The sequence below is a fragment of the Pristis pectinata genome, chromosome 4 (assembly GCF_009764475.1).
Source record: "Pristis pectinata isolate sPriPec2 chromosome 4, sPriPec2.1.pri, whole genome shotgun sequence".
Classification (NCBI taxonomy): Eukaryota; Metazoa; Chordata; class Chondrichthyes; order Rhinopristiformes; family Pristidae; genus Pristis; species Pristis pectinata.
Genome location: NC_067408.1, coordinates 25,590,920 through 25,618,818, shown reverse-complemented (window position 1 = coordinate 25,618,818; position 27,899 = coordinate 25,590,920). Strand labels below are relative to the sequence as shown.

At 40.5% G+C, this 27,899-nt stretch overlaps 1 protein-coding gene across 1 annotated transcript; it reads right to left on the bottom strand.

Moving 5' to 3' along the window:
- Positions 1-1,038: 1,038 nt before the first annotated feature.
- txndc15 (thioredoxin domain containing 15) lies at positions 1,039-18,106 on the bottom strand. Its single transcript, XM_052014944.1, has 5 exons — positions 17,847-18,106; positions 14,046-14,560; positions 5,644-5,807; positions 2,154-2,284; positions 1,039-1,411 (listed from the first exon to the last, which is right to left on the bottom strand). The coding sequence occupies exons 1-5, from the start codon at positions 17,914-17,916 to the stop codon at positions 1,215-1,217; spliced, it is 1,077 nt and encodes a 358-aa protein (XP_051870904.1). The 5' UTR covers positions 17,917-18,106; the 3' UTR covers positions 1,039-1,214.
- Positions 18,107-27,899: the final 9,793 nt, after the last annotated feature.

The window sequence follows — 27,899 nt, the reverse complement described above, 5'->3', positions numbered from 1 at the left end:
ACCTGGTCTGCTTTTATCTATTCCTCCAGTTACCACCGCAAAAAAACTCAACTAATTTGCTGACGTGATTTCCTTTTCACAAGTCCACGTTGACCCTGCCAATTTCTTTTAATATTTTCTAAGATACTAGCTATCATTTTCTTAATAGTAGATTCCACCATTTTCTCCACAGCTGACGTCAGGCTAACTGATCCACAATTTTCTGTTTTTTTTCTTGCCCTTCTTTCTAAAATAGTGGGATTACATTCTCTACTTTCCAACCTATGAGAGTCCTTCTAGAATCTATGCAATTTTGGAAGGTGACAACTAGTGCATCCATTATCTGTATAACCACCTCCATCCAAACCCTCAGATACAGATCACCAGATCCTGGGTAAATATCACTTTTCAGTCCCATTAATTTCTCCAATGCTAATATTTTACAATGCTCATTTGCTCTGTATCTTCTTCTGTGAAGATAAACAAAATATTTGAATAATTTCTCTGCCATTTCCTTACTCCACAATATAATTTCTCCTGTCCCAGTCTGTAAAGGACCCTTTGGCTAACTTTTTCCCTTTTTTACATATTTATAGAAGCTTTCACGATCTGCTTTTATGTTTTTCACTAGATTACTCTCACATTTTGCATTTGCTTTCCCTATCAATGTCTTGGTCGGTACAAGGCATTCTTATCTTTTCTCCCCTCTATCACTCTCCAGGAGGAGACAAATAATGCATTACTGAAGTGTGAGGCTAATCTAAATCTAGCTTGATTCTGAGAATCCAGTGGATTTAATTTTATTCTTAAGTGCAAGGTTAAATGGGTTAATTTCCATTGTTCAGCTTTAAACATGATTCCTCTTTCCCTCCTCAGAATAAGTAATTTCAAACATACTTGTTACTACAAGCTCAAGGTGTAGTTCTAATCTTGCATCACATCTGAAACACTTAATTTTAGAACTAGCATTTGCTATTCACTCCGTATGTGGTACTTAAGTAAATTTGTGACTAGCAATACAAGAAATAACTATATGAATGTACAATTCACAAAACTATTAGTCATTTGGTAAACACCAAATTTATTCATAGTGACAAATATTTACATGAATTCCCACACAAAAACAGCAACATTGTGATAAAAAGCTAACTTCTTTATGAACGTTTTCATAAATACTGCAGATCACCAGTGCAGCTGCTCTTTGCTCTAGGTTGTGACCAACTTGTTGTTAGAGTTTATTCCTGGTGTTCATGCTCTTGTCCTGGGATCAACCATTTGATACTATCTGACTGAACTGCACCATAAATTAGAAACACACAGACAAACAATACAGAGAAGACAAGCAGCCAGTCAATGCCTCTCACTGCAACACTGGGAAGTGGACCAGTTAGATCTTGTTCTGTCACTTCAACTGTGCCATTTGCTTCAATACCTGAAAAGGAGATGATATTATTTAAAAGTCAACTGCAACAGCAAATGTGCAGAACATCCAGTTTTTATTTGTAAACTATACCTAATGTTCTTTCTCCTTCTTGGGAGTACTATGCTATTTTCTGTTACCAGTTACTAGGTAGAATCTAGTAAATGGAATTAAACATTAACACATTAATTAATGGAACAAGTCATTGTATGAACAGGCCGTACCAAGAAAGTACTAAGGAGCAGTTTACCAACCATTTAATTGCTTTGCAATGGGAAAGGTGTTAAGTGGGCATTACTTTCATGACTGGGAAGGATGAGGGGAAGGCAAAAATCAGTTGTCCATAAAGGATCTCTCATTCACTGTACTTTATGACAAAAGTGGGTGAGGCCAATGCTGGAACAGGTCTTGAAGTGTAAGATTCATCCATTGTATCAACTCACTGTTAGGGGTAGGGGGAAGACGACTATGCAGACAGAGAAGAATGGATTGTGTCTCCAAATAAAAATGGGTTAAAAACTCAGTTTCTAAAACTGCCTATAATACCAATATCAATTGTGCAAATGATCTTTAAACAAAGAGACTTCTGAACCTAGAAAGGAAGTGAGAGTCAACTTAAGTTACAATAATACTTTAAGCTATTTGACATAAGCACATCCTAAATTTTTAACTATATCGTGTACAGAATTTTACATTGAAATTATAACCAGTGAAAAGCCATGAATTATTTATCATAATCAGAATTACTACTTACCCGTTTGATTAAAGATAAATGCTCTCAGGGTTGAAAGTGTTCTGTCCGTATGGTTAAACCTCGCCATCGGCTTGACACCTTGAAACAGGAGGATGTTAGGAACCGCAACTGTACCAAACCTGGTAGAAAGACTTAAAAGCAACAAATACAATAATTAATCCAAAGATGTTGATCTGTCTTTGAGTATCAAAGTGTATTAGTGTTGTATTTATATAGTGTACACCTGCTGCAAATGCAAATAAAATATACTCATTGGAAAGTAGTACATCACTTTCACTTGGAAGGACTGCCTGGAACCTTGGAGGTCAGCGTAGTACAAGATAATGTGCGGGAGCATATTGAGGTTAAGAAAGTGGTAGTGTTGGAACTTCTGAAAAACATTAGGATATACAAGTCCCTGGGACTGAACGGGATATACCCCAGGGAGGTGAGGGAAGAGATTGCGGGAGCATTAATGATGATATTTGCATCTTCCCTGGCCACAGGAGTGGTACCAGAGGATTGGAGAATGGCTAATGTTGTTCTCTTGTTCAAGAAAGGTAATAGGGATAATCCTGGGAATTATAGACCAGTGAGTCTTATGTCAGTGGTGGGCAAGCTATTGGAAAGGATTCTTAGGGACAGGTTTTACGAGCATTTGGAGAAGCACAGTCTTATTAAGGATACTGAGCATGGCTTTGTGAGGGGCAGGTCATGCCTAACGAGCCTAATTCAGTTTTTCGAGGAGGTAACAAAACAAATAGATGAAGGTAGAGTGGTGTATGTGAACTTTAGCAAAGCGTTTGACAAGGTTGCCTCATCATGGGCAGCACAATAGTGCAGCGGTTAGTGTAACACTATTACAGCGCCAGCGACCCGGATTCAATTCACCCTGATGCTATCTACTCCAGTTTCCTCCCACATTCCAAAGACATACAGGTTGGGAGTTGTGGGCGTTCTATGTTGGCGTCGGAAGAGTGGCGACACTTGCAGGCTGCCCCTACCACATTCTCAGTAACATAAAAAGATGCATTTCACTGTGCGTTTCGATGTACATGTGACTAATAAATATCCGATATCTATAACAAATATATCAGAAAGTCACGAGGCATGGGATCCATGGAGACTTGGCTGCGTGGATTCGGAATTGGCTTGCCCACAGGAGGGCGGATGAAGATGGAGAATATTCTGGCTAGAGGTTGGTGACTAGTGGTGTTCCGCAGGAATCTGTTCTGGGACCCCTGCTCTGTGATTTTTATAAATGACTTGGATGAGGATGTGGAAGGGTGGTTAGTAAGTTTGCAGATGATACAAAGGTTGGGGGGGGGGGGGGGGGGGGGCGGAGTTGCGGATACTGTAGAAGGTGGTCGTAGGTTACAACAGGATATTGACAGGATGCAGAGTTGGGTAGAGAAATGGCAGATGGAGTTCAATCTGGAAAAGTGTGAAGTGATAAACTTTGGAAGAATGAACATAAAGGTGGAGTTCAAGGTTAATGGCAGGATTCTGAGCAGTGTGCAGGAACAGAGGGATATTGGGGCCCAAGTCCACAGATCCCTCAAAGTTGCTGTGCAAGTTGATAGAGAGGTTATGAAGGCGTATGGTGTGCTGGCATACATTAGTTGGGGGACTGAGTTTAAGAGCCATGAGGTAATGTTGTAGCTCTATAAAACTCTGGTTAGACCACACTTGGAGTATTGTATTGTTCTGCTCACCTCACTATAGGAAGGATGTGGAAGCTTCAGAGAGGGTACAGATGAGATTTACCAGGATGCTGCCTGGATTAGAGAACAGGTCTTATGAGGATAGGTTGAGCGAACCAGGGCTTTTCTCTCTGGAGGACGCAGAATGAGAGGTGACTTGATAGAGATGTATAAGATTAGATGGAGTGGACAGCCAGTACCTTTTCCCCAGGGCGGTAATAGCAAATACCAGAGGACATCCGTTTAAGGTCAGAGGAGGAATGTTCAGAGGAGATGTCAAAGGTAGGTTTTTTTTTTAAACAGAGTGATGGGTGCCTGGAATGCCCTTCTGGGGGTGGTTGTAGAGGCTGATATAATAGGGATATTTAAAAGGCTCTTAAATAGGCACATGGAAGTAAGACAAATGCAAGGATATGGGCTGTGCAGGAGGGAAGGGTTAGATTGATTACGGAGGAGGTGTTCATATAGTTCAGCAGAACATCATAGGCTGAAGGGCGCACTGTGCTTTACTGTTCTATGATCTATAATGAGAAAGGAAATAAAGTAATCATTATATTTCCTTTGTTATCCTACAAGAAGGGACAAGCAGACTGAGGGATAGACCAAAATGTCAGGAAGGAACAATCCTTGCAGAACACTAAAAGGAGGAAATGTTGTGTTTGTTACTGGCAAAAGATGATCTGCTAAATGTGAAGCTAGTAGGTGGAAAGACAAGAGGAATCCTAGTAAGATCTGGGAAGAAAGGAAATAGGATGGGCACACTGAAGGGAAATTCTAGGCTGAGGAAAAAGAAAAACAGATAATAAGCATGGGAAAAGGTGATGGCATCATCAGAACAGATGACAGATGAAAGAACTGAGTGAATTGAATACAATCCTTGTCCGAAGAGGGATGGGATGACGTGTGGTCAAAAAACTGCAGACATAGGAAATCTGGAAACAATCAATGGGCAGGCAGTACCTGTGTGGCCAAGGTAGCTGTGGGCTTGCGGTGGATATTTGTCTGCAATCCCAGAACAGAAGTTAAAAAAGTCAGGGAAGTGAGGAGTCAAAATGAATAATATGATGACAAGGTTGGAAATCAAATTCAAAGTTAATGGAATTTTCCAGTTCTGAGCAAGAGCGAGAAACAGAATTGATACTTTTATTCTCATAGTTTGTTTATTGAATTTCTTGGATATTAATACCCCTGAAACTGTAATAAATTCTCTCCGTTTTCCTTGTCATATGTCAACTGGGCTCAGGAGTTAACCAACTGGTTCCACAGGCTTTTATTAACAGTCTATCTAGACCCATGAGGAAATGGAAGAGAGTGGACCGAGAGCATCTCAAATCTTTAAGTTTCCACCTTTCCTCCACTTTATGCCTCACTAAAATGAGACAGCTTAGACTGATAATCCAGCCCTCAAGTAAAATCTAACTGAACCTATTTTGTCACATTTTGAAGCCTAGCTATGGCCTCGAAACACATTCCCAATTACATGCCACAGAGGACAAAAAGAAAAATTGGCCTCAGTCCAGCTCACATTGAAATAATTATCACAGAGAAAAAAATAAACTTGATTTTACTGAACATTTTTATAGAAAAACAGGCTAAGTATAAATGGCCAAAGAACAAAATTCTAGTGTTTTATTATTTATGTTGAAAGAGTGTGTAGACACATGGAAAATTATCAAAATTTGCACATTGTCATAAACAGTTACAACCTACAGTGTATGAAATACATTGTTGTACAAAAGGATTAAGATTATCTTAATTAATTCTACAAAATCCTGTCCATCTCCAACAATACATGTTGCTGTATATACCTGCTATGCTGAGATGCATCCAGTGCCAAAAATTGTAGAGAGGGAAAAGCACGTGGTAATGCATTGAAATGTGGACCAAGGTCTGCAGAGAATTGACACCAAGGTGTGTAGAACAAGACTACAGAGCAATCACTGCCATTGGCACTCAGAAATTCCATGAGGTCCTGTAATTACATATATACATTACATTGGACATAATGCAATATCAGACTAATAAGAAACAATAGAACATTCTGTTTTAAAAGATAACATTCTGCATTAATATTTGTATATCTTCAGGGACTATTTGAAAAATAAAAATACTTATCGTGCAAAAAAGTAGTACTTCATTTACAACCTAATCTGTGCTCTAGCTAACTCTCTCTTAAAGTGCATACCCAAGTACAAGGAAAGATTATATCTATCATATCTACTTAAGGGATCAACTCATAGCTGATAGAAATAAATCATCAATTACTTAAATTATATAGTTGGTTTTGAAGATTCTTTAAAGCTACCAAGGTCCACAATCAGTTGTGTGACAAATGAAGGACCCTGCCTTGCCTTCAAGCCTTCCATCCAAACCAGCTGACTTCAGACAAAGAAACATCAAGAGGCATTCCACTAATAATCCAGCACGACTGGGAGCTTGTCCCATTCTGCAATATGCACTGCCCAAACTGGTACAAGAGGGAGAAAGAGGAGAAGATTGCAGTCACACTCACAGAGTGTTGCTGGAACTCATGAAGGAACATTATGAGAGAATTCTACACTTCAGTAAGGACACCATTGTTGGAATCTGGCACCTGCCCTGAAGTCACAGTTCTGCCTGAGGCAAGTGTAAATGCTGTAGTATAAGTGGCTGTCAAGAAAATTGTAGCCATTAAACTCATTTCACACAGAAACTGAAAATATTTGCAACGTCTTTCAATTTACCATTCAGACCAAATACAAGCCCTCTGAAGAACATGGGTAACCTCATCCTCAGGAGAGCTGATCCTTGTCTCCTGAAATGCAGGGCACTCATGCCCAATTTCACATCACCTGCATGGTCTCAGTATCTGAACTAGTAAGTGGAAGTGTGAAATTATCTTTCACCATCCTCCACAACCACCTGGCCAGTTTGCAGTTCTTAACTATCTGAAGGGAGAAACATGAAGCATGGTTGTAGTAAGAAGTGCAAGTCAGAAAAATAATATGGGGATGAGAGAAGACTAACTAAGAGCATATCAACATCTTAAAATCCATCCATAGTCTTGTCCTTAGCAACGGTCACTCTGATGATAGCGAGTACTCTCTTCTAGGGTAGTACACTAAAGCAGTTGTACCTGTCACCCACCAATTAACAGCTCCATGCCAATTTGTTCTGCACTGAGAGAAGTGTGTCAGTGTGCGTCACACAGTGTGCGTCATACAGTGTGCTTGGATAACATGCTGGACAGTGGGTGCATACTGTAAAGTGCAGATGTGAGAACTGTAATAGCATTAAATGCACAAAGGAGACGATGATCTATGAACATTTGTTCCATATCTTGATTAGCAGTGACCGCTGGCAGCCGAGTGATCAAGGTGTTGTGGATTGAGTGCTGGTGGGCTAGAGCAGTGGTTTTCAACCTTTTTCATGCTGCGGACCCCCAGAACATGTCCTTGTTGGATGGTGGACCCCCAAAGCCCACAAAATCAAACAATCGATAATTCATGCATACAACACTTAAATTACTGCACATAGGCCCTATTGAAATAGTGACTATTTCAATCACCGATAATTACCAGCAGTGTCTTTCAGTGTTCAGTTCAATGTTAAGGTTGTGCCTGTTTTGCACTGCAGAGTTTGTCCAAACATGGTGGTATGTGCGGCAAACATACACGTATGTCATCCTCAATATTCAGTCTTGATCTGTATTTGGTTTTCAAGGCAGTGACTGCAGAAAATGCTATTTCACACAAGTGGTTGCAAATGGTAACAGAACATTGACGGCTTTGCCGGACAGCAGTGGATACTCCTGGGAACATGCTATCCAGAACAACAACAGTGACATTCAGTTGAACTGTAAGCACAAAGTCCTGTCAGATGACAGTTCAGCCAATTCTTCTTGTTCACGTCCAGTTAAATCAGTAGGCATGCATTCAAATAGATTTCGAATCCAATCAAACATGCTCATGTCATCGTCGCCAAAATACTCATGGAAATAATGTGACAGCTGTTGAATATGGTTCAAAACAGTGCTCGCAATGGCCTCTGTCTTAGTCTTGTTCACTGTCAGAAAGTGAGCCAGCAACGGAAACATATCATAGATGCCTTGCTCGCATCTTCCCTTCCAGATAAGGAGTTTTTTCTGGAAGGCATTGATTTTGTCATGCATTTTCAGAACATTTGAGCCAGGTCCTTGCAATGATAGATTTAAGCTGTTCAAAAATGTTGAAAATATCTGCAAGATAAGCTAATCTGGCAACCCACGTCTCATCTGTCAAGAACTGTGCCAATGATCCGTTATGCTCATTTAGAAAAATGAGCAGTTCATCTCGCAATTCATATACACGCTACACAAAGCAGCCTCGTGACAGCCATCTGACTTCTGTATGTAGCAACAAATGCTTATGCTCGGCTTCCACCACGGCATATGTTTTCAAACAAACGATGATTGAGTGGCCTGGCTTTGATAAGGTTAACGATTTTAATGCACATGGAAAACACATCTGCAAGATTTTCATCCATATTCTTTGCAGCCAAAGCCTCATGGTGAATCATGCAGTGGGTTGCTGCTACGTGGAGCTGCTTCTTTCACTCATGCGACCAGACCCGACTTCCATCCAGTCATTGCGGCAGCACCATCCGTGCATACTCCAATACACTGTGTCCACGCCAATGCTGATTGTACAAAAAAAAGTGTCAAGCACATGGAAAAGTTCTTCACCAGTTGTACGCCCTGGGAGCGCCTTGAAAAACAAGAAGTCTTCCAAAGCCTCTCCTTCCCGGCAATATCGAACATAAACCAACAACTGCGTAGCACTGGCAACATCAGTACTTTCATCAAGCTGAATCGCAAATCTGACTTGCTGAAGACGTGCTATCAGCTGGCTCTGTACATCTTCCGCCATATCGCCAATTCTTCTGCTTACTGTGTTATCAAACAGTGGAATGGCTTTCAGTTTTTGACTGGACTCTTTTCCCAGTACAACTTCACACATATCTACTGCTGCAGGCACTACAAGCTCTTCTCCAATTGTGTGAGGCTTTCTGGAATGTGCTATTCATAATGCTACCAAATGTGATGCATGAAAAGCCTTCTCATTTACAGTGGCACAGGCTGTCATTCTGCCTTTCTGCTTGAGGTACAGCTCCTTTTGCTGCTCAAAATATTCCTTCGGCTTACTGGCAATATCTGGATGCACTGTTGTTAAATGGCGCTTCAATTTCGCTGGTTTCATTGCATTGTTGGACAGTGTTTGCAAACACACAACACAGAGAGGTTGGTCCATATTTGTCCCCACTGCGATGAAGCCATATGAAATGTATTCTGGATCGTACTTGTGTTGTTTTCTCTTTCGGTCACCGTTATCCCCTTCGTCATCAGAATCTTCCGGTTTCTGGTCAGATTTTCTCTTCAGAAATTTCTCCATACTCAGCAATACACGCTGGACAGTTTAAATACTATTACTGATAAACAAAATTATCAAAACTAATCTAAAATTTACACGCTTGCACACTTTTCATTTAACAATGACGTCACTGTGATGTAAATGCACAGTAAGCAAGCAATATTAAGGCACACCAACAACGTCACTCAGTCTCGCTAACACTACAGTGCACAACAGAACAGTAGTGAGTAGTGAACACTACTGACTACTCTGACTACACAAATCGAATATTAAGCGGCAGCTTACCAGAAGGGAACACTGTCTAAGTCTAAGATTGTCGCCTATAACAGATAAAATAGATATGGCGATTTTCTGAATAGTGGAAAACTGGAGCAAGCAAGTAAGCTACGTCTTTGTAACAGGTCGCTTTTCCATTTTTTTCTTGGCTTGCTCGTGGAACCCCAGGGGTCCACGGACCACAGGTTGAAAATCCCTGGCCTAGGGCATTTAAAGGAAAATGCACTCACTGACCTTGACCACACATTTGAGATCACTGACCTTCTTGTAGGATTGCATTCAGGTTTTTACGACTTGAGTCCTAGCAATGGCCATCACAGCTATCTGAAAACACTGGATTCTAAAAAGTAGTCAACGGGGTGTCCTTGCCCCTTATTAATGGAGCACATCTCTCCTCCTCAGCACCAATATCTTCAGTGTATTGCTTGAAAATCTTGGAGCCAGTTGTCTCCAACATTATGCCATCCATCAAAATCTCCCAGTTAATGGAGGGACAGGGTCTGATTCAGGACAGTCAGCATAGCTTTGTGCATGGGAAGTTGCATCTGACAAATCTCTTGGAGTTCTTCAAGGAAGTAACCTAGAGAGTAGATGAGGGTGGGGCAGTGGATGTTGTCTATGTGGACTTTAGCAAGGTCTTTGACAAGGTCCCTCATGGCAGGCTAGTCTGGAAGGTTAGATCACGTGGGATCCAAGGGGAGATAGTTGATTAGATTCATAATTGGCTCAGTGCTAGGAAGCAGAGGGTGATGGTCAAGGGTTGTTTCTTGGACTGGAGGCCTGTGCCTAATGGTGTGCCACAGGGGTCAGTGCTGGGACCTTTGATGTTTGTAATTTATATAAACGATTTGGATGTTAGTAAATATGCAGATGATAGTGTAGAAAGTTATGAAAAATTACAGGGGGATCTTGATCAGCTAGGTATGTGGTCTGAGGATTGGCAAATGGCTTTCAATCCAGATAAATGTGAGGTATTGCATTTTGGGAGATCAAACCTGGGTAGGACTTACAGAGTGACTGGTAGGGTCCTGGGAAGTGTTATGGAACAGAAAGACCTAGGAATGCAAGTGCATAGTTCCCTGAAAGTGGCCTATCAGGTAGATAGGGTGGTAAAAAAGGCATTTGGCACGCTGGCCTTAATGAGTCAAGGCAATGAGTATAGGAGTTGGGAAGTTATGTTGCAGTTATACAAGACATTGTTGAGATCTCACTTGGAGTATTGTGTACAGTTTTGGTCACCATATTATAGGAAAAATGTTATCAAACTAGAAAGAGTGCAGAAAAGATTTACCAGGATATTGCCTGGACTTGGGGGCTTGAGTTACAAGGAGAGGTTGCATAGACTAGCACTTTATTCCCTGGAACGTAGGAGATAGAGGGATGACCTTATAGAGGTATATATAAGATCATGAGGGGAATAGACAGGGTGAAAGCACAGTCTTTTTCCCAGGGAGGAGCTGCTAATAAGACAAGAGGGCACAGGTTTAAGATCAGATCAGATTAAGGTAAGATTTTGACTTGATAGAGGTGTACAAGATGATAAGAAGCATAGATGGAGTGGACAGTCAGAGACATTTTCCCAGGGCGACAATGGCTAACACGAGGGGACATAATTTTAAGGTGATTGAAGGAAGGTATAAAGGGGATGTCAAGTTTTTTTTTTACACAGAGTGGTGGGTGCATGGAATGCACTGCCTGCAGAGGTTGTGGGGGTAGATACATTAGGGACATTTAAGAGACTCTTAGACACATGAATGATAGAGAAATGAGGGGCGATGTGGGAGGGAAGGATTAGATAGATCTTAGAGCAGGATAAAATGTTGACACAACATTGTGGGCCGAAGTGCCTGTACTGTGCTGTAGTGTTCTATGTCCTGTCAGAAGCAAGAGATTTAAAAGGGACATCAGGGGCAGCTCTTCACACAAAAGGTGGTGAGTATTGGGAATGAGCTGCTAGAAATAGTAGTTGAGGCAGGCATATTAGCAATGTTTAAAAGCCACCGAGATAAGTACGTGGATAGGAGAGGTTGAGAGGGCTATGGGCCAAAAGCGGGCAGATGGGACTAGCTCTCCGGGTAACACAGTTGACATGGATGAGTTGAGTCGAGGGGCCTATTTCCATGCTGTAAGACTCTATAAGGTGTTTCAGAACAACTTTCATCACCTGTTGCAGCCTCAATGAACCTTCCTCTAAGAAATAAAGGCTGGTTTTATATATGCATTAAGTGGTCTTAGCATCTTACAATATTGATCTCCCACTAAGTCACACAGCCATTCTACAGTACTACAGATGCAGGAAATCAGAAATTAAAACAGAAAATGCTGGAAAAACTCAGCATGTCAGGCAGCATCTTTGGAAAGAGAAACAGTGGCTGCCTGACATGCTGAGTTCCTCCAGCACTGTTAGTGCAAGTTAATCAAACCAGTCACATAAATTAGCAGGTAGCACAAAGTTGGCAGGTTATTATATCGGAAGCAACAGTCTTGATGAATCATGATCCCTGCACCTATTTGAGGCTTTTCAATTTGTTGTAACCTGGTATCCCTATTGTAGGCATAAAAAATGGCTGTCCTTCATTTGAGCCCAGTGAGCAAATGAAGGATATTGAGTAACAGAGAATATCACAGCTGCTCAAATTCTACCTTCACAAGTGCCCATACAAGTATTTTTTTCAGCATGTCATTGTTCATAATTAGCATTTTGAATGGCTTTCAGTTGTGATAATCAGTTATTAGTGTAAACAGATTGGAATAGTATTCATTTTTATTCTACATAACTCAATACTATTTGATGCCTATATTCATTAGGTTAAAAAGGCAGTGTTTTTCCATTTTCCTTGTCTTCAATGAGTTTTTGCACAATGTGAAACATCACTAGTTCATAAAAGCTGATTTTAAGATTCTGACATGGCAGTAAAACTTCAAATAATCTGAGAAAACTGACACAGTCCATAAATTTCAAATACTAGTATAGCACATCCATAAGAAAATACAAGATCCTGTCACACATGTATTTGTGCTTCACCATCATTCTGTACCTAATATATTTTAATTATCTTTATCAAGAAGGAAACATCATGGAAATTTATTAAGGAGAGTCATAAGTATTTGCAAATATGTTAAAAAAATCATTTTTAGGATCCTTCTGTACAACATAAAACTCTCAAGGAAAAGAATTTGGAAAGCATGAACACTGGATGACTGGCTATTTATCCCTCGAGAGAAAACACGTGCTGTCCAGTCCCTGGCCACACAGATGAGATCAAACTTCAATGGGGAACCTTGAATGTCAAAGAATGTATACACACCCTCCCACTGCAATTCACAACCAATATTTTTCATCTGTTTAACAAACTTGCCCAGTTAATTTAGGAAGTAATTCAACAAAAAGGTAGGGAGATTAGTACAAACATACTGCAGATCAATTCCTCAAGATTAATGAACAGTTTAAGAAGTTTTTTTTATTGCTTAATGCAGCAGCTCCAGTTTCCACTAATTAAACAGTAGGGAGTAGTTCAAATATTCAGGCAAGAACTTGCATAAAAGCAGTGAATCTGGGGCAATCACAAAGCTGGAGGGGCCTTCAGAATCAGAAACACAAAATCTGCTCTTTTATTTCTGTCAGCAGTAAAACTTCAAAGTCAAAGTCAATGAACCAATAAACCAGGCATCTTTAAAATTCTAATTTACTACAAATCAGGTAACCCACCAATTACTATTCTAAATTCCCAACAGGCCAGTCTATCACAAAGAACAACAATTTGGAGTATAATTTCCCAAGAAAGCTAGAAAGTTTTCAATTCTTGAAATTTGGCTAGCTTTGCATAAAATCCCAGTCCAATTTACTGTTAACACCTCAGTTGTTTTGCAACCTTTCTCTGATTCAAGCAGCACTGTGGCATGGTTTCCTTAGCCGAATAGGTTAGTAGGAAATTTTCTTCCAAGCATCTGCCAATAATGTTTTCAAAATACACTGGATGACTTCATCTAAAAGTCCCTAGCTATTGAAAAACAGCTGCACTGTGCTTTGCTGCCTTCTGTGACATTGCCAGAGACATAGATTCATTGGGGAGAAACAAGTACAAATTGTGTAATGTCATCAATACTTCATACAAATGTATGTGGGCAAAAGTTATGCAAATAAATCACAAATTAAAAATTGTCAAGTTTCACAAACTGCACCAAAGTGGTACAGAAGTCTGTGATTTCCAGTCTTACTTATATTGTAGTTAATAGTAGCTAAGCAGAGGCCAGATGCTTGCAAACAGGAATAGGTAAAATAAAAAGTTTAAAAACCAATTTTCCTATCCATTGTTATGCTTGGCAGAGAATGTATAGAAAAAACTGGCAGAGATTTGTTTCTGGATCTGAATAAAGTGTAAGAGTTAACATGAAAAATAACACATCCATAAATAAAATTTATAGCCCAGATGTTATTACATATGATGGCAAAGATAACACACCACTGTGTGTATTACCTTGCTGCCTGTGGTGACTTTGCCTATTAGCAAATTCACCAAATATAATGAAATTTCAAACTGCCTTACTTGTGAGCCATTAAGGATTTGTACAATAAAGCGATCTAATCCAGTGATATTTCTTTCTTCACAGTTTACTTTCGGTGCTTTGGTTGTTCCAGTGGCATTTGATTCTTCCACTGCTGTGCTTTCAGTCTGTGCTGCTTCCATGACATTTGTGGCTTTCTTTTCAAGTGGTTCTCCCTCCTGACTACTGGATGGGATATATGCAAGGGAAGGAAATATTTCCTTTGAAACACTGCATTCTCCCTTCTCTCCACTCGTGTCAGTACAGAGGGCATCTTTGACTTCAAAAACAGAGGATTCACTTTTAATATTCTGCATAAGAGACAATAAAGCTTTTTGATTTGAGGTAATTCCACTTCCCAGGACAGCATCAGCCATTTCTGCTGTTGGAAACTGTACTTTCCCTTTAGTCTGTCCATCTGTTTCTTCAAATTCAGCATCACTGACCAAATTAGAAATTATTTCATTTCTTTCAGTAACCAAAGTTTTTGAGGCATCAACATCTCTTTGGACTTCAGCTGTAAATATAAAAATTCTTTGATTAGAAATTGGGTTCTAAAATAAACATACATCAATATTTTTATGTAGTTTATATTAATCTATGGGAAACAGGCTACGCAACATAGTGGTCAAGTTTTTAAGAACAGCAGCTGGAGTTCCAGATCAATGATGCAGAAACACGTGTTTAAAGCTACCAAAAGCAGCTGAGAAATTTTAGTTCAAGTAATTAAATAAGTACTGAGATTAATTTTATTTAATTCCAAAAAAGATAGCCATTAAACTATCAGATTATCATAAAAAGACATCTGGTTCACTTATATCCTTCAGGGAAGAAAACGTGCCATTCTTAAACTGCTACTACATGACTCCACGCCCATCCAGCAGGTGGACCTTTAACTGCTTTCTCAATTCAGGGATCAACAATAAATGCCAGCATTGCCAGTGATGTCCACTTCCTGTGAAAGAATATTTTTTTTTAAGTTTGAGCATGATGTTGGGTCATGTTTTAGGGTGGAAGACAACAAGCTACATCCTACACACTGGCATCCAACATTACATAGATGAACATTTATGTAATATAAAGATAACCAAAATCCACTACAAAGCTTCCTACCTAAAGCTCTGATAATTCAAAAAAACATTCCAGAAGACAAACCAGTGCATGGGTCACCATATTCAATCTTTGAATCATGCCATTGTTAGAGCACAAAAAGAGGTCTCTAGGCCCACTGAGTCATCGAGACAATAAGTCAGACTCACTACCTTGCATTCACCACATTTCCAAACAGTCCATTCCAGGTAATAGCTAGTCTCCACCTGAGAAAAACTTTTCTTCCTATTGCCCTGGATATTTCACAAATTACTTTAGTAGAAATAATTCAGTACCTTTGATATAATAAAACTCTGTTTGCTATCAATCTTACAACAGTTGTTTACATTTAGATCCAGCTAAAAACAAAAAAAAAGACAACCGAGTGAACGTAGCTGATACATAGCTGAGTCCATCAGCTCCCTGCTCAAAGATCACTATTAGCAAAGAAAAGTAAGCAGTTGAATTCCAAATAAATTGAGAAACAGAAATGCTACAATTGAACTAGGTCTCAATCCACCTATTCTGATTATGTTTTGCCTTCGCCTTTAAATAACACTGCTCTTTAAATAATTACTTCCTTTATTAAAATTTCAGTACCATTTTGTGCAGGATATTCTATAGATCAATCCTGATTTAACTTTATCCTTCAAGACAAAGTTGAGAATTAACATAGAACATAACAGCACAGTACAGGCCCTTCGGCCCACGATGTTGTGCCGACATTTTATCCTACTCTAAGATCTATCCAACCCTTCCCTCCCACATAGCCCTCCATTTCTCTGTCATTCATGTGCCTAAGAGTCTCTTAAATGTCCTTAATGTATCTTCCTCCACAACCTCTGCTGGCAGTGCATTCCATGCACCCACCACTGTGTGTAAAAAAAACTTACCTCTGACATCCCCCCTATACCTTCCTCCAATCACCTTAAAATTATGCCCCCTTGTGTTAGCTATTTTCACCCTGGGAAAAAATCTCTGACTGTCCGCTTGATCTAAGCCTCTTATCATCTTGTACACCTTTATCGAGTCACCTCTCATCCTCCTTCGCTCCAAAGAGAAAAGCCCTAACTCGCTCAACCTATCCTCATAAGAAATGCTCTCCCATCCAGGCAGCACGCTGGTAAATCTCCTCTGCACCCTCCCTAAAGCTTCCACATCCTTCCTATAATGAGGCGACCAGAAATGAACACAATACTCCAAATGTGATCTAACCAGAGTTTTATAGAGGTACAATATTACTTTGTGGCCCTTGAACTCAATACCCCGACGAATGAAGGCCAGCACACCATACACCTTCTTAACAACCCTATCAACCTGCACGGCAACCTTGAGGGATCAATGGACGTGGACCCCAAGATCCCTCTGTTCCTCCACACTGGTGAGAGTCCTGCCATTAACCTTGTAATCTGCCTTCAAATTCAATCTTCCAAAGTGCATCACTTCCTACATTTCCGGGTTGAACTCCATCTGCCACTTCTCAGCCCAGCTCTGCATCCTATCAATATCCTGTTGTAACCTACAGCAACCTTCTACACTATCCACACCACCACCAACCTTCATGTCATCTGAATTGAGGAATTTGAATACATAATCCAGGTTGGTAATTCAGTTTACTATCAAGGAAATAGTAGGTACATTGATTAGTCATTTATTTCTTGCTGTTTACAGTACCTTTGTCTATTAGTTACTATGCTTCGATGGTGACTACACTGCAAAATATTTCTTTGGTTAAAAATAATTTTTCCTGTCATAAAAATTACATTGCATTTCTCTCAATCAATTCAAAACTAAACCCTATAAGCCATGGGAATGGAAGGGATATCCGAATGCCAATTCTGGTCAAAAAATAGGGAACTCAAGAATTTTGACCAATCCTTGACCAACCATGGACCCATATTAAAAAGAAATTGGATACACTTTTATCAATTTGTTTTCTTCACAGCTTCCACCAATGCAGCATGTCCCAAAGTATTTGCAGTTAATTAAGTACTTTTAAGTTGTAGACGCTGCTAAATTGTAAAACCTGCCACTTAAAATTGTACACATAGCAAAGAGATCATAACCAGATCAACAGGAATGATTTGTCTGCAATGACTGAGAGATAAATGTTACTTTCTTTTATTTATTCACAGAATATTATCCATCTCTAAACTAATCTTCGACACATGAGGCTTTTTGGAATTCACTATACTGGCCGCGAAATCAGGGAGCACTACGCTGCCCTGTTTTTCATATAGATGGGGCCCTACTTCAATGTTTGGTCCAAAAGAAAGCAGCTCCAACACACTAAGTAAAAAAAAATCAAAAGTGTAGATTTTGGAAAACTGAAACCGAATCAGAAACCGCTGGGAACACTCAGTTGGTCAGGCAGCATCTGTGGAAAGACAGTTGAAAAAGACGCCTGATCAGAACTTCGACCAGATGCTGCCTGACCTCCTGAGCGCTACCGCCAAAACAACGTATTTCAGGCTAACCTGGATTATGTGCGAACCCACAATCTTCTGACACAGAACCAAGAGGACTACTACGGAACAAAAGAGGAGAACTTGCACAATGCAATGCCTAGGGAACGATCCGCCTGCAGTGCCCAGCCACAGCGGACACAAGACACTGACGGTGCTCGGTGCCACCAAAAACATTGCAGGCTGCCACCGTCGGGGTCACCGGTGCACCGCTCGCTTCCCTCCCTTGATAACCCGCCGGCCACTCACCGTGCGCAGTCACCTTGGTGAGAATCAACATCAGCGCGAATACACCCGCTCCCTGCACACAGCCGCCCATTCTGTCCGCCGACGCCAAATGAGACTAACTTACGAAGCTGCGGGCGGCCATGCTGACTGCGGCACAGAACTGGCATCCGGGGATGGATGACGCTGCTCGCCCGGCCGGCGCGTCCTCTGATTGACGGCGTTATTTACCAATTAGCGACGGACTTTCTCCGCAGGGGGGTGGAATCTCTCAGTTTTAGCCAATCGCCGTACAGAAGATGATAATTAAAATCCGGAGGAGTGACGTTTAACTAAGTTTGTTTGACGTGTAGTCGGTTACTAAGAAACGTCGTGAAGGTAAAAAAAACCCTCAGGTGTTAACACTACCATGTATTGACCAAATGTAAAAAGTCTTTGCACTGCATTTTTATTTTTTTTGTATATGTATTTTATTATGAATAAAGTTTATTTCTGAAAAAGGTAAAGGACCAGGAGCACCATCCAAACGGCACAGAAACAGGCCATTCGGCCCACCACCTCCACGCCGCCCTTCTTGCCTGTCAACACTAATCTCATCCACCTGCACCACGTAGCACTTCGATCTTTATCTACTTTTGTTTTAGACAAGTATTCAGACAATTTGTGACCCCTGAGAAGAAGGTGGTGAGCTGGCATGCTCAACACCCACAGCCCTCTTTGGTGGGCAGCTCCAGGGTTTGGACCCAGTGATAAAAAGAAAGAAGTGATTTATTTCCAAGTCTGAATGCCGCAGGATTTTAAGGGGAAACACACAAGGAATGGTGTTGTTACTCACACACCTGCTGCTCTTTGTGGTGAAGATTGCAATAGTTTGGGCAGTTACCTTACTGAGCAACCACAGCACAGTGCACGTTGCAGATGACACAATCTGTTGTGTCAGTGGTGAGGGAATTAATGTTGGGTGCTAGATTCGGTGCCAGTCAAGTATGCTGCTTTATCGAGGAAGCTGTCAAGCTTTGCAAGTGTTTTTTTGGAGTTGTACTCATTCCAAGCAAGTAGATGATATTCCTTCACACTCCTGATTTGTGAGGCTAGCAAGCAGGCTTCAGAGACTGAGTGGGTTGCTCCAACTCCTGCGTTGCTACGTTTTTGTAAGTGGTGAAAAAACTATGAGGGACACCGGGGTGGCGGAATGGGATGTGATCTGGCAGTGTCCCAGACCATAAGCTGTTGTTGTAGCTGTTATTTTCATATGGCTGCCCAGCTAAGTTTCTCATCAACAGAGACCCCAAGGTTGTCGGTAAGGTATTTAGCTATGGTAATGCAGTTGAGTGTCAAAAGTTAGAAGGTCTTGTGGAGATAGCCATTTTTTGGCCTGTGTGGCTCAAATTTCATTGCACTTACCAGCCTATGTAGACTATTTCCAGATCTTGCTGTATACTGCCAGACTGCTTTGCTGCCTGAGAAGTTACAAATGGAATTGAACATGTGAGACCACCAGTTCTGACTTTTTGGTCAAGAAGTACCTCGGGATAGTCTATGTTATCTCTCTTTGATTCATCCATAAAGAGAAACACGACATGGTGCCATATAATGTTTTGAAGTATTCTGTAAGAATTTTTATCCTATTTACACTTCAAATACTATTTATATCTTTTAAAAAAAAACATACTTGGGATGCCTTGCAAAACTTCCAGTGCAGAAAAGGGCAGCGTGTTATAAATTGGCAGTGTATTATAAATTGACAGTGTTAGCAATATGGTTTAGACTGAGAAAAAGAAAGTACTCCACATAAAGCAAAGAGATGATTTTATGCACAAAGCAGATCAATACATTTCTACTTGGTGCTCCAACAAGCTGTTAAATTCTTTAGCTGTGAACAAGATGAACTCAGCTACATGCAAAACATTTGAAAGGCAAAAGAATGTAGATGCTGGAAATCTGAAATTAAAACAGAAAATGCTGGAAATACTCAGCAGGTCAGGCAACATCTGTGGAGGGAGAGAAACAACATCAACATTTCAGGTAATTACCCTTCTTCAGTATGCAAAATACTTTTTCCCGTGACAAACATTGGGAAAAATACACTTTGGATTTGAACCTTATAACTAAACCATGCTGATTATTATGAACAAGGGCAACTACACTAGCAGAGATGCAAAATAACTTTGCATTGTATGCATTTTACTTTCCATCCACCTTTCTTTGTTTAACCATATACAAAGGTAGCAGCAATTTGAAATATGTACTGTCACTATCTAACTATACCTTAGTAAAATCACCTTAAGCAAAAGGAAGACAAGAGTGGAAAGATTAATTTTGAAAGAAAGAACTTCTCATTCATAAACCTTTAAAGAGGTGTTGAGGTTAAGGCAAGTTAGAGTTGTGTATTTTAGAGTCATACCGTACAGAAGTGGGGCCTATGCTGACCATTTTGCCTATCTACACCAATCCCATTTTCCTGCATTAGGACCATATCCTTCGATGCCTTGCCTATTTAAGTGTCTATCCAAATGCTTCACAAGCAGTAATTATATCTAATTCCCCCTTTTCTGGCAGTACCTTACAGCTATCAACCACTTGCTGTGTAAAACATTTACCCCTCAGGTTCCCTTTAAAACTTCTACCTCTCATCCTAAACCGATACCCTCTTGTTTTTGATACCCTGCCATGGAAAAAAAAGACTAACTATCTATGCCTCTTATAATTTTATATGCTTCTATCAGGTCACCTCCAGTCTCCTTTGCTCCAGGGAAAATGAGCCCAGCCTATCCAATCTGCCCAATAACTAAAATTGTCCATAGAACCATACAGCACAAAACAGGCCCTTCAGCCCACCGTGTCGTGCCGTCCATCAGACCACCCTCACACTACCTAACCCCTTCCTCCCGCATATCCCTCTATCTCACGTTCCTCCATATGCCTATCCAACAAGCTCTTGAACCTGTTCAATGTATCTGCCTCCACCACCACCCCAGGCAGTGCATTCCATGCACCAACCACTCTTTGGGTGAAAAACCTCCCTCTGACATCTTCCCTGAACCTCCCACCCATAACCTTAAAGCCATGACCTCTCGTCTTGAGCATTGGTGCCCTGGGAAGGAGGCGCTGACTGTCTACTCTATCTATTCCTCTCAATATTTTATATACCTCTATCATGTCTCCTCTCATCCTCCTCCTTTCCAGTGAATAAAGCCCTAGCACCTTAAGCCTCTCCTCATACTCAATACCCTCCAATCCAGGCAGCATCCTGGTAAATCTCCTCTGCACCCTCTCCAATGCCTCCACATCCTTCCTATAATGAGGCGACCAGAACTGAACACAGTACTCTAAATGTGGCCTAACTAGAGTTTTGTAAAGCTGCATCATAACCTTGCGGCTCTTAAACTCAATCCCACGACTTATGAAAGCCAACATCCCATTGGCCTTCTTAACTGCTCTTTCCACCTGTGAGGCAACTTTCAACGAACTGTGAATATGAACCCCCAGATCCCTCTGCTCCTCCACACTGCCAAGTACCTTGCCGTTTACCCTGTACTCTGCCCTGGAGTTTGTCCTTCCAAAGTGTACCACCTCACACTTCTCCGGATTGAACTCCATCTGCCACTTGTCAGCCCAGCTCTCCATCTTATCAATATCCCTCTGTAAGCACCGACAGCCCTCCACACTATCCACAACACCGCCTATCTTAGTGTCGTCCGCAAACTTACTAACCCAGCCCTCCACCCCCTCATCTAAGTCATCTATAAATATCACAAAAAGTAGAGGTCCCAGAACCGATCCCTGCGGAACACCACTTGTCACTGCCTTCCAATACAAGGGCACTCCTTCCACCACAACCCTCTGCTTTCTACATGCAAGCTAATTCCTAATCCACACAGCCAAGCTTCCTTGGATCCCTCGGCCTCTGACCTTCTGAAGAAGCCTACCATGAGGAACCTTATCAAATGCCTTACTAAAATCCATGTAAACCACATCCACCGCACTGCCCTCATCAATCTTCCTGGTCACCTCCTCAAAGAACTCTATCAGGCTTGATAGCAAGATCATCCCTTCACAAAGCCATGCTGGCTGTCCCTAATCAGTCCATGATTCTCTAGGTGTTCATAAATCCTATCCCTTAGAATTCTTTCTAACAGCTTACCCACCACAGACGTGAGACTCACCAGTCTATAATTCCCTGGCCTATCCCTATTACCTTTTTTGAACAAGGGGACCACATTCGCAATCCTCCAATCCTCCGGCACCACCCCCGTAGACAACGAGGACTCAAAGATCCTTACCAGCGGTTCAGCAATCTCCTCCCTAGCCTCTCGAAGCAGCCTGGGGAAAATCCTGTCAGGCCCCGGAGATTTATCTGTCTTAATATTATTTAACAACTTCAACACATCCTCTCTCTTGATATCAACAACCTCAAGAACATTACCCCTACCAGCACTTCCTTCCGCATCAAGACCCCTCTCCCTGGTGAATACCGAAGAGAAGTACTCATTGAGAACTTCTCCCACTTCCGCCGCCTCCAGGCAAATTCTCCCACCTTTGTCCTTAATCGGACCTACCTTCACCCTAGCCATCCTCCTACCCTTCACGTACTTGAAAAAGGCCTTGGGATTTTCCTTAACCCTACTAGCCAAAGCCTTTTCATGTCCCCTTCTAGCTCTCCTCAGCCCTTTCTTAAGTTCCTTCCTCGCTACCCTATATTCCTCACGGGCCCTGTCTGAACCTTGCTGCTTATACCTCATGTATGTTACCTTCTTCTCCCTAACAAGTCGTTCCACCTCTCTCGTCACCCATGGTTCCTTCACCCTGCCATTCCTTCTCTGCCTCACCGGGATATATTTATCCCTAACATCCTGCATAAGATCCTTGAATATCGACCACATCCCCATGGTACATTTTCCTTCAAAAAGGACATCCCAATTTACACTCCCAAGTTCTCTCCTTATAGCCTCGTAGTTAGCCCTTCCCCAATTGAAAAACCTCTTGTCCTCTCTGCACCTGTCCCTGTCCATGACAATTTTAAAGGTTACGGAGCAATGGTCACTGTCCCCCAAATGCTCACCCACCAATAGATCCTTCACCTGTCCCGGTTCATTTCCTAAAACTAGATCTAACATGGCATTCCCTCTAGTCGGCCTGTCAACATACTGCGTCAGGAATCCCTCCTGGACACATTTAACAAATTCTGTCCCATCTAAACCTTTGGCACTAAGCAGGTTCCAGTCTATATTTGGGAAGTTGAAGTCTCCCATTATAACAACCCTGTTATTTCTGCTTCTCTCCAAACACTGCCTGCCAATCTGCTCCTCTATATCTCTACTACTACCGGGGGGCCTATAGAATTCCATTCCAAGCAACATTCAATCTCCTCTGTACTCTCTCCAGCACAATCAAATCCTTCCTAATAGTGTAGTGTTTAGAACTGCACACAATATTATAAGTGTGGTTTAACAGTGTTTTGTAAAGTTGAAACAATGTCCCAACTCTTATATTTTATGCCCCGACTTAAGGGAAGCATGCCATACGCCATCTTCACCACATTATCGAATTACATTGCCATTTTCAGGGAACAATAGACTTGGACCCCTAGATCTCTCTATTCATCAACATTCCTTAATGCCCTACCAGTTACTGTACATGTCCTACTCCTATTTTAATTTCCCAAAATGCATCAACTTGCACTTTAAAATTTTGTTGAATAAAAGATGACAGTAGTTCAAAAATGTCAATTGCACAGCTATTATCAACCACTATTAAATTACAGGTAAGATCTGGACAGTCTCAGTAATTACTGGTTGCATTGTGCTGCATGTTGGGTATTATTAATTTAGGCTGTGATGAAGAGGATTTTTTTTTAAATGATTAAAATATACATGATAAACATTTTATATCTCAATCAATGAGAGAATATAAACTCTACAAAATTAGACAAATACCAAAAGTGAAAACTGTTGAAAAGTAAAATCTTCTGTTTAACACTACATAGTTAGAAAATAAACAACCTGGAATGAAACTACGCAAAAGATTGTGTAGGTAATGACCATCCATCAAAAATATCCAGGCCAATTGTTTTGCAGATAATTTAACCTACTTTAATATTATCAAGGCAGTTACTTATACCAGATGATGAGTTTGATTTAAATGTATTTAATAAATCTAAACCCCTTTACTCTTTGATTCACTGTTAAATGGATGAGTAATGTACAATGGAGAGTAAAACAATAATATAGGCAAAAAATCCTCAGATTGTATAAATCATTCACTAAGACGTTGAAATAAAAACATTTCATTTTTTTTGGAACTTCATTTATTATAACTAGTTACAAAGTAGTGAATACAAAGCATCTTGAAGCCAAAAACAGTAGCAAGGACCTGTTTCAGATACAAGTTTTGATGCCTTGCAGGAGCTGAATGTCAAAATATCCCCATTATGTGATAAACAAGCAACAGATACCATACGACTCCATCTGATTACTAAGCTTTATTTTATGCAATCTACCAGATATGTTGTGTATATAACTTGCTTCCCACTTAATGTTTTAAAAAGCCTTGATCATCACGCTCTATGCATAATTGAAGTTCCATCATAAACTCAGTCATATCATCTTCTGTTGCCTTTTCAAAATGGTACAGTCAAAGTTGCATTTTAAAAATCAGGAAATCAAACTGCAAATGTAAAGTATCACAAAATGTTGGAGGAACTCAGCAGGTCAGGCAGCATCTATGGAGGGAAATGGACAGTTGACGTTTCAGGTCAAGACCCATCTAATCCAGATGAAGGGTCTCAACCCAAAATGTTAAGTGTCCATTTCCTTCCATAGATGCTGCCTGACCCACTGAGTTCCTCCAGCATCTTGTGTGTTGCTCCAGATTCCAGCAACTGTAATCTCGTGTCTGCAAATTTAGGCATGGGAATATGTTGTGTAAAGTAGCAATATGATTGGAGAATGTGAAGTGTACTACAACTGGGAAATTGGTGATGATTTATGAAAAATTATTTTTTGTTACACTCTCACTACTTAGGTTCTCATCAGAGTCAATCAGCAGCTGGACTGCCAAAGGGCAAGCCCTGTTTTCTTCCATTTACTGCTTTGAATTACATGTATACCATATGTTAAGCAGCCTTATTTACTTTTAAAATTGAAAATAGCAAAGACTAAGCAACAAAGAGTGGGCTGCAATTGCATATTTACGCTGGAAGTGGAATAAATGGGTATTTAATGCCGTTAAATTGGAATTATTTCCAACTCAGATGTGTCCATTGGGTTCCTGTCTGTTAGTACAAGAACAAAAAAAATCCTAACTTGTATTTATAAAATGCATTTAACACAGTAAAACTTCCCAAGATGCTTTATTAAAATATCAAATAAAATTTGACACTAAGTCAATAAAAGGATGTAATGGGAGATAACAAGCTAGATATTAGGGAGACCTTAAAAAGGACAAACTATTTCATTTACAGTATAATGGCAATACATCAGAAAGATAACAAACATATGAATAAGGGATAATAAGAAGGAAAATTTGAGAAGTGAGAGGAAAATGAGGCAAAAAAGGAATTTCTGATGTGTAGGATATCAGACTTAAAGAAAACGTTTAAAATAAGGGTTCATGGTTGCTAGGCAGCAGTAAGTATCTGGGAGTTCATGGAAAGGACACAGCAGTATAATGCTAAAGTGTTAAATATTCCTTAATTTGCTTTCTTATTCTTTTGTCCTCCTTGTTGGCGTCATTCTTCTTTCTGCTAATTACCTTTTTTTTGCTTGTACCCCAAGTAATGTGGGTATCCTGAAGAGAATTATCCTAAATGAGATGGCTGGGAATAAAGGAAGATCTTTAGAGAGATGCTGGGCAGATTAGATTTCAGAAGTGCACTGTATGTAGCTGGTAGTATCTGTTCAATTGAATCTGCAGACAGGTAAAACATAGCTCATTTTGATAGACAATTACTTCAGGTAGAGGTTCTTCTTTCTGAGGCTGATCCAGGAGACTCAAATGACATCATGAAGATATGTGAAATATGGATTGATAATTGTGCTTGATGCTCTCATAGAAACTCCTGGATTGTAAGCTTTCAGTGACATGGCAGGAAAAAAGGTATATAGGGCTCCTGGGTGAATACACCGAAGTTGCTAATCATTTCTGTTGACTCATCCAGCTGGCATTAATCATGGGAATTAATTTTGTCAGGGGCTTTGTCAACACAGCCAGATGCACACTTGAAGGACTCGTGCTTGCCACCAAATAACACTGAAGTACCATATTTTGTGACATAACAAGTCAGCTCTGAGTGCGATGGAACAATTAAATAGGATTTAAAACTACTGGGGGTTTTGATAGAAGAGTAAGGAAATCTGTTTCCATTGGCAGGAGTGTCGGTGACCAGAAAACTGAGTTTAAAAAAAAATTGGAAAAAGAACCAGAGAAAAGGCAGGGATAGAGCAGAAGAGCAAGATTAATTGAAACTAATTCAAAGAGCCAATACAGGCACGTGGGCTCAGTGGTTTCCTTCTGTGATGGATAATATTATTCTCTGCCCCAAGACTATAAGTAGGAGGAACAAGACTAGGCCATTCAGCCTCTTGAACCTGCAATGCCACTCAAAAGATCAGACATTACTCAAGTCCACTTTCTTGCTTTTACCCACAATGCTGGATTCCTTAGTAGAAATCTATCAAGTCTTAAAATATGCCAGATAATACTGCCCTCGTCTCTGTGACAAGGAGTTCCAATGACTCACAACCTCCTGACAAAAAGAAAAATTAGTCTTCATTACAGTCTTAAATGGATGCCCCCTTATTCTGACACCATGCCTTCTGGTTCTCGAGTCTCCCATGAGAGGAAACATCCTCTCAGAATTTACACTGTCAAGCCCCCTTAGAATCTTATGTCTCAATAAGGTCACCTCTCATTCTCCTAAACTCTAATTAGTTTCAACCTGTTCAACCTTGCTTCATAGGGCAACCTTTAAATATCTGGGATCATCCTGGAACTTCCTCCTGTGAAACCATAATCTTTCTTTAAATAGGGAGACCAAGCCACCTTGAAATAAGGGTCAACATTTTTTGCTCCTGTATTTGCTCTGCATTCTGTATTGTTGTTCCTCGATTTGTAGGTATTCTGTATGGTTAAGCCATTGCCCACCCCTCCACCATCCCCAAAACACTTCATTCAGCACTATCTTATTTCAACATTTATCAGAGAGTTTGAAGCTTGTGCTTCATCATTTCCTGCACTTTGCCTGTCTTTTCCCTTCAGTTTTTCTCTTTAGTCTCTTTTCTTAATCTTGACAAATTTCAATACGTTTTGATCTCTTTTAATGCTCTCCTAAGTACAGGGCCCTTGCTCTTTAAATCTCAATTTCAGGCAATGCACCACTCCTACTATGAATTATAACCATACTTTTATCCAAATCTACACATAATCACACCTATTGTCCAGGAAAACTGAATGTAAACAGTACAGACTGAGGGGGCAGCGCGTGAATTCTATTAAGAGCTATTCCAGCATGAACTGTACAAAACAAGGAAAATCTGAACCACACCACCAATAACTGTTCTTTGTCAATCCATCACGAGTGCTTCTTGACCTGGAAGAAACCCCGACCTTCAGGCAATCCCATCTCATAGGCAGCCCATCTGACACAAAGGGCTAAAAATTAGGTCAAATGGTGCAGTATTTTTGTGCATGCAATGACTGATTTTCAGATTTAAAAACTATTGCCAAATAATTATAAAAATAATACAAGCATGTACCACCAGGCTCAAGGACAGCTTCTATCCCGCTGTTATAAGACTAATGAACAGTTCTCTAATACGATAAGATGGACTCTTGACCTCACAATCTACCTTGTTATGACCTTGCACCTTATTGTCTACCTGCACTGCACTCTCTCTGTAGCTGTGACTTTATTCTACATTCTGTATTGCTTTACCTTGTACTACCTTAATGCACTGTGTAATGAATCGATCTGTATGAACGGTATGCAAGACAAGTTTTTCCACTGTACCTCAGCACAAGTGACAATAATAAACCAATTCCAATCCCATTTAAGCATGGGTTTTGACAGGCAAACAT

Excerpts from the sequence above, each read along its gene's own strand:
- txndc15 (XM_052014944.1), bottom strand. The coding sequence starts at position 17,916 with ATGGGCGGCTGTGTGCAGGGAGCGGGTGTATTCGCGCTGATGTTGATT. Across the intron at positions 14,561-17,846 it reads CACCAAGGTGACTGCGCACG|CTGAAGTCCAAAGAGATGTT; the intron begins GTGAGTGGCCGG and ends TTATATTTACAG. Across the intron at positions 2,285-5,643 it reads GATGCATCTCAGCATAGCAG|TCTTTCTACCAGGTTTGGTA; the intron begins GTATATACAGCA and ends GTTGCTTTTAAG.